The 5907-nt window shown below is 32.1% G+C and overlaps 1 protein-coding gene across 1 annotated transcript; it reads left to right on the top strand.

Moving 5' to 3' along the window:
* The first annotated feature begins 1135 nt into the window (after window positions 1–1135).
* On the top strand, window positions 1136–1548 carry LOC123573614 (cytochrome c oxidase subunit 6C). Its single transcript, XM_065544594.2, has one exon. The coding sequence runs from the start codon at window positions 1143–1145 to the stop codon at window positions 1413–1415; it is 273 nt and encodes a 90-aa protein (XP_065400666.1). The 5' UTR covers window positions 1136–1142; the 3' UTR covers window positions 1416–1548.
* The last annotated feature ends 4359 nt before the right edge of the window (window positions 1549–5907 follow it).

The following is a 5907-nucleotide window of genomic DNA, read 5'->3' as shown; positions in this document are numbered from 1 at the left end:
TACACACCTGTTTGATCTCTTTAAACTTAGATTTTGAAAAATCAACCTTCTGTTTCAGTGTATCTAAAGTTAGTGACAGATTGCCACATTTTACATGTAAATAAACAAGTTGCTTCTTTTGATTTTTTATAAATATAATTTTTTAAAATTTAATGTTTAATATTTATTTGGGTCATTATATATAAATAAACGTTTTAATCCTAGTTATACGTGTGCAATATTGCATATTCTTTTAGAAGCATTATATATAGTCAAATTAATATTTCTGCTTCTCTACTATTTTATGTATAATTTCAGGAATCAATCAATTTCTTTTAGAGATGTTAGAGAAAATGATAAAGTAAAAGGCAAGTTTCTTTATGTCATCAGGTAGGAAATATAAGGATCCCAATGACTTATCACATACATCCAAGTCCAAGAAAAGAACAAATATTGTCAAACAGAAAGAACGGATATTATTCAATAGAAATTCTATCTTTATTTTTCACACCTCCTTCTCTCATGTAAAATTACTGCAATTTTAATAGATTTCCACTGTGTAGTAATTTTAAGTACATATAACGCATACTGTAAAAAAAGTACACTTATATTCTAAAGATTTTTAGGATCTTAAGATTAAACATTAATAAATCTAAAATCATGCCAGATAAATTATATATACATCATATATATTTCACAGTAATGTATTTAAAAGACAGTACATGAAATGAGATACTAGGTGTATGGTATATAATTTTTTAGTGGCTTGAAGTCATTAAATCATTTTAAGTAATATTTGTAAATTTTAATTAATTTATTTTCATTGACAAAAACTTTCATGCATTTATGGTATACAATGTGATGTTTTGATATATGTGTACATTATGAAATGATTAAATCAAACTAATTAATATATGTATTACCTCTTTAAAAAGGAGCTGATATTCAAAATACATAAGGAACTCAATAGTTTAAAAAATTAGAAAATGGGCAAAAGACCTGAATAGACACTTCTCCAAAGAATATATACAAATGTTCCATAGTTATATGAAAAAATGCTCAACATCACTAATCATCAGGGAAATACAAATTGAAACCACAACGAGATGTCATCTCACATTTGTTAGAATAGCTTTTATCCGTTTTTCCTTTAGTCGGGAAGGATGTTGGTATTGAGGTTGGCATACGTATCAAGGACAGTAACTACCATGGCACCCGAAGTTTTGCCAAAACCTCAGATGCGTGGCCTTCTGGCCAGGCGTCTGCGATTTCATATGGTTGCAGCATTCGTGCTATCCCTGGGAGTTGCAGCTTTGTATAAGTTTGGTGTGGCTGATAAAAGAAAGAAGGCATACGCAGATTTCTACAGAAACTATGATGCCATGAAAGATTTTGAGGAGATGAGGAAGGCTGGTATCTTTCAGAGTGTAAAGTAATCTTGGAATATAAAGAATTTCTTCAGGTTGAATTACCTAGAAGTTTGTCACTGACTCCTGAACTATGACACATGAATATGTGGGCTAAGTAGTAGTTCCTCTTGATAAATAATTAACAGAAAAAAAAAGAAAAGAATAGCTTTTATCAAAAAGACAAAAGAAAACAAGTGTTCGTGGGAATGTGAAGAAAAGGAAATTTTTGTACAATGTTGGTACAGGGTAAACTAATACAGCCATTATGGAAAACAGTAATAGAATTTTCTCAAAAATAAAAAAGTAAAATTTCTGTATGTTTGGGAATCTCACTTCTGGGCATAGTAGCTTAAGGTAATGAAATCAGTATGCTGAAGACCTGCACTCCCACGTTCATTTCAGCATTATTCACAATAGCCAAAATATGGAATCAACCCATGTGTCCACCAATAGCTTAGTGGATGAAGAAAATGTGGTTTATATACATAATGGACTACTATTAAGCATTAGCAAAAGAAAAAAAAAATATTGTAATTTGTGACAATATGGATGAACCTGGGGGCCATTATGCTAAGTAAAATAAGCTGGGCACAGAAAGACAAATATGGCATAATCTTATTTATATGTGGAATCTAATAAAAGTCTAATTCATATAAGCAGAGGGCAGAAGAGTGTACTTGGGTCTGAGGAAGAGCAGGTAAAATGGGAAGATGGTCAAAATATATAAAAGTTCTGTTAGGAAGATAAGTCTTGGAGATCTTTGTACAGTATGGTGATTACAGTTGATAAAAATGTAATCTTAACAATTGCCAATTGTTTAAGGAGACTCTAAATGCTGTCATCTCAAACAATACACATGTGATATGATGGATATGTTTGTATGAATAAGATCTGATAATCATATCTCAGAACATTAGAAAGATTGGCACTGATTCTTATTCTAGGATTGTTACTAACTTTCAGTGTGAAGACATATTTCTAATTAAACATAAAATATATTACCTTAAAGGGGAAAAAATATGCTGGCTTTTGACTTTTATATTTGTGATATTTTACGTCAACACAAAATGGATCAAACCTGAACTATTTTGAAGGGAATCATATCATATGAATTTTATTCTCAGCAAAGTTGTGTGTCAAGTATTCACATATGATTGTAATACATAAGTTCCTAGAACAAGAAATTAGACTAAGTCAAAGAGGCTGATTTTGATGTACGTGGCTGCAGGGGAAGCTGAATTCCAGGTATGTGTGGTAGAAGTGGTTTCATGATCACAGCAGACGCTGCTTTGGGGTTTGTCATTAGGCGAGATACCATCCAGCGTAGGTCCTGAACTCTTCCTGAAGCTAAACCAAGAACCTGTTCCTATAACCTTCCTTAGGTTTTGTGGACTCTAAATAGTACATTAAATGTTTTGTTTGTTTGTTTGTTTTTGAGACGGAGTCTCACTCTGTCGCCAGGCTGGAGTGCAGTGGCGCCATCTTGGCTCACTGCAACCTCCGCCTCCCAGGTTCAAGCGATTCTCTTGTCTCAGCCTCTCGAGTAGCTGGGACTACAGGTGTGCCCCACCACGCCCAGTTAATTTTTATATTTTTAGTAGAGACAGGGCTTCACCATGTTGGCCAGGATGGTCTCGGTCTCTTGACCTTGTGATTCCTCTGCCTCGGCCTCCCAAAGTGCTAGGATTACAGGCGTGAGCCACCGCAGCAGGCCTTTTGTTTCTTGTATTAGCTAGTTTCAGTCCATGGGTTGTTGAATGAAAGTGCCGAAGTTCACAGTATTTCCTGGTTTCTCATATAAAAATTAGAAAATTGTTTGAAATAAACTTGTCCTGCAAAATATAGGTATCAATCTGAAATAAGATAATTTTTATAAATTTCTTAGAGAGAAAAAGAATTTAGCCCTAAATTTCTAAAAGTTTTATCTAAAGTGTTAGGTTACTGTTTGTATCATTTTTAAAATATTTTAGCTAATAAATATTTTCTTTTTCTTTTTTTTTTTTTTTGAGGCGGAGTCTCGCTCTGTCGCCCAGGCTGGAGTGCAGTGGCACAATCTCGGCTCACTGCAAGCTCCACCTCCCGGGTTCAGGCCATTCTCCTGCCTCCGCATCCCGAGAAGCCAGGACTACAAGCACCCGCCACCACGCCCGGCTAATTTTTTTGTATTTTTAGTAGAGATGGGGTTTCACCATGTTTGCCAGCATGGTCTCGACCTCCTGACCTCGTGATCCGCCCACCTGGGCCTTCCGAAGTGCTGGGATCACAGGTGTGAGCCACTGTGCCGGGCTGCTAATAATTAATTTTAAAAACCATATTGAATTTCTTATAATTATGAAAATATTATACACATAGACTTTATTTTTATTTGCTTAATTTATCCTACTGTGTTTATAATTCCAATGCCTTTTTGATAGCCACATTATTTACATTAATACTTCTTAGATAAAATTTTTTAGGGACAGTACTTGAGTTGGATTAATATAGTTCTCCTAAAAGATTCAATATTAAGCTTTCATCTTAAGAAAATGTTACTCAGGTTGCATAATTCTAAAGAAAGAGGTTTTATCATAGGAAAACACTGATTAATAAAATATAGACCAAAATTATTTCTAGTACTATGACTTTATAAATACTTACATTTATTACTATTTTCTGTTAAAAATACTAAATACAATAATTTAGAGTTAATGGCAGAACTGAAAACTTGTTGCTCAAACACCAGAAAAAAAAAAATGTATATAATTTAGAAATGAAACCTGCCCACAGGAGGTAAATGAGTAAAATGGATTACTGGATAAAAATCAGACACAGGAAATGAAATAACAGCACAATAGTAACCAATATTATCTATTAAGCCATAGTTTATTCTACATTAGAAATGGGTTCACAGAGCAATTTTGCTCAATATGAAAATTCAATAATGAAAAATCATTGATAGTCTTTAGATTCCAGAATATAAAAGAGAGACAGTTTTTCTTTTAGGATATTTTGCAGTTCAATAAATATTGAAACATTTGAGAATGTGTATATATTTCTAACCCATACAGAGTAATGAAACAAAATAATAAATTTAAATAACAAGATAATTAGAATAAAACTTAAAAGCAAATATTATGATAAAATGTGGGGTTTTCCAGAATTATCTAGTTATAATAAATAGGAAACTAGTACTAACACAGACAAAAAATATTAGGGTATATAATGGTACAGAATCTTAAATGAGAATAAAAAATGATTACATTATTAATAAAATAGTGGTAAGTTAATACTTCTCTTGTTTCTGTGCACATACTTTTAGAAAAAGTAAGTGAAATATTGGTCTTAAAGTAAAAATTTCAAAAATATATAGCAGAAAAATTAAACATGTTATTTTTTATAAGATAATCTATAAGCTTTTAAGTAAATGTACCCCCTCCAGAAACCAAACCATGGAAAATCCCAGTACAGCTCAATGAACTTTTCTATAACAGATGATTCCAGTTATTTCAATTCAGACAGGGCATAGAGACAAGCTTGGTTCATGAGAACAGTATACTAGTGATTTTGAATTTGTATAATGAAGGAAAACATAGAAGCTTATGGGCCATTAGTATTCTTAAAGATCAACCCAAAATACCACATAGGAGTAAAATATGTCTCACTCACTATTATCTATCATGATCAAATAGAGGTGTCAGAACTTTCTTTTTCACACCACCAACATTTGGGATGTATGAGTTATATTTCAATTAATGAGGGTCATGTGTGTCTGGGCCTCCAGAAAGAGTAAATGTTTATCCATGTTTAGTGATAGAGATTAACTAAAATTAAACACCGAAACACATGTAAATCTTGTAGTCTTTGTTGTAAACTTTAAACTAGTAACTAAGTTATTTTTCTGTAAATATAATAAAACCTTAAAATTTCAAACGTATTTTGGAAAATAATGCTTAGTTATTATTTGGACTTAATATATACAATGTTTATAATAAAAGCTTAGAAGTCATAAAGCAGAGAAAAAAATCCACTATCTTATATAAAGGGAGATATAAAAATGTACAATGATTCTGAGGATTATTTATAATATTGTAAAATTATAGATATTCAGGAATATAAATTGAAATCTGATTTAAAGAATAGGTGATGGTATTTGAATATATTCCAGATGTTATCTAGTTCAAGTGTCACTAACATTTCCCATCCTCAATAAATGCTGAATTACACTACATGAACTTCCACAACATCCTTGATTGATACTTCTAAGGCTCTGACTTGCCCAATTCCTGGCTGAACTACATCATTGGCATCTATCAAATTGTCCTTTCTTTAGCTGTCTCCTTAGGTTCACTCCTTGTACTATATTGTGTATTCCGATATTTAAAATGAATTATCCTTTTCCGAGTTGGATTTTCAGAGTAGATTGACATTGGAATGCAGACACACATTCACAAGATTGATATTAAACCAAATTGACTATTTATAAAATCTGCTGTGATAAATAAAACTGACATGCAAAATAGAACAACTTGTGTTGTCATAA

The sequence above is a fragment of the Macaca fascicularis genome, chromosome 5 (assembly GCF_037993035.2).
Source record: "Macaca fascicularis isolate 582-1 chromosome 5, T2T-MFA8v1.1".
Lineage (NCBI taxonomy): Eukaryota > Metazoa > Chordata > Mammalia > Primates > Cercopithecidae > Macaca > Macaca fascicularis.
Note: the sequence above shows the minus strand (reverse complement) of the source record. Positions and strands in the feature narration are given on the sequence as shown.

Excerpts from the sequence above, each read along its gene's own strand:
- LOC123573614 (XM_065544594.2), top strand. The coding sequence starts at position 1,143 with ATGTTGGTATTGAGGTTGGCATACGTATCAAGGACAGTAACTACCATG.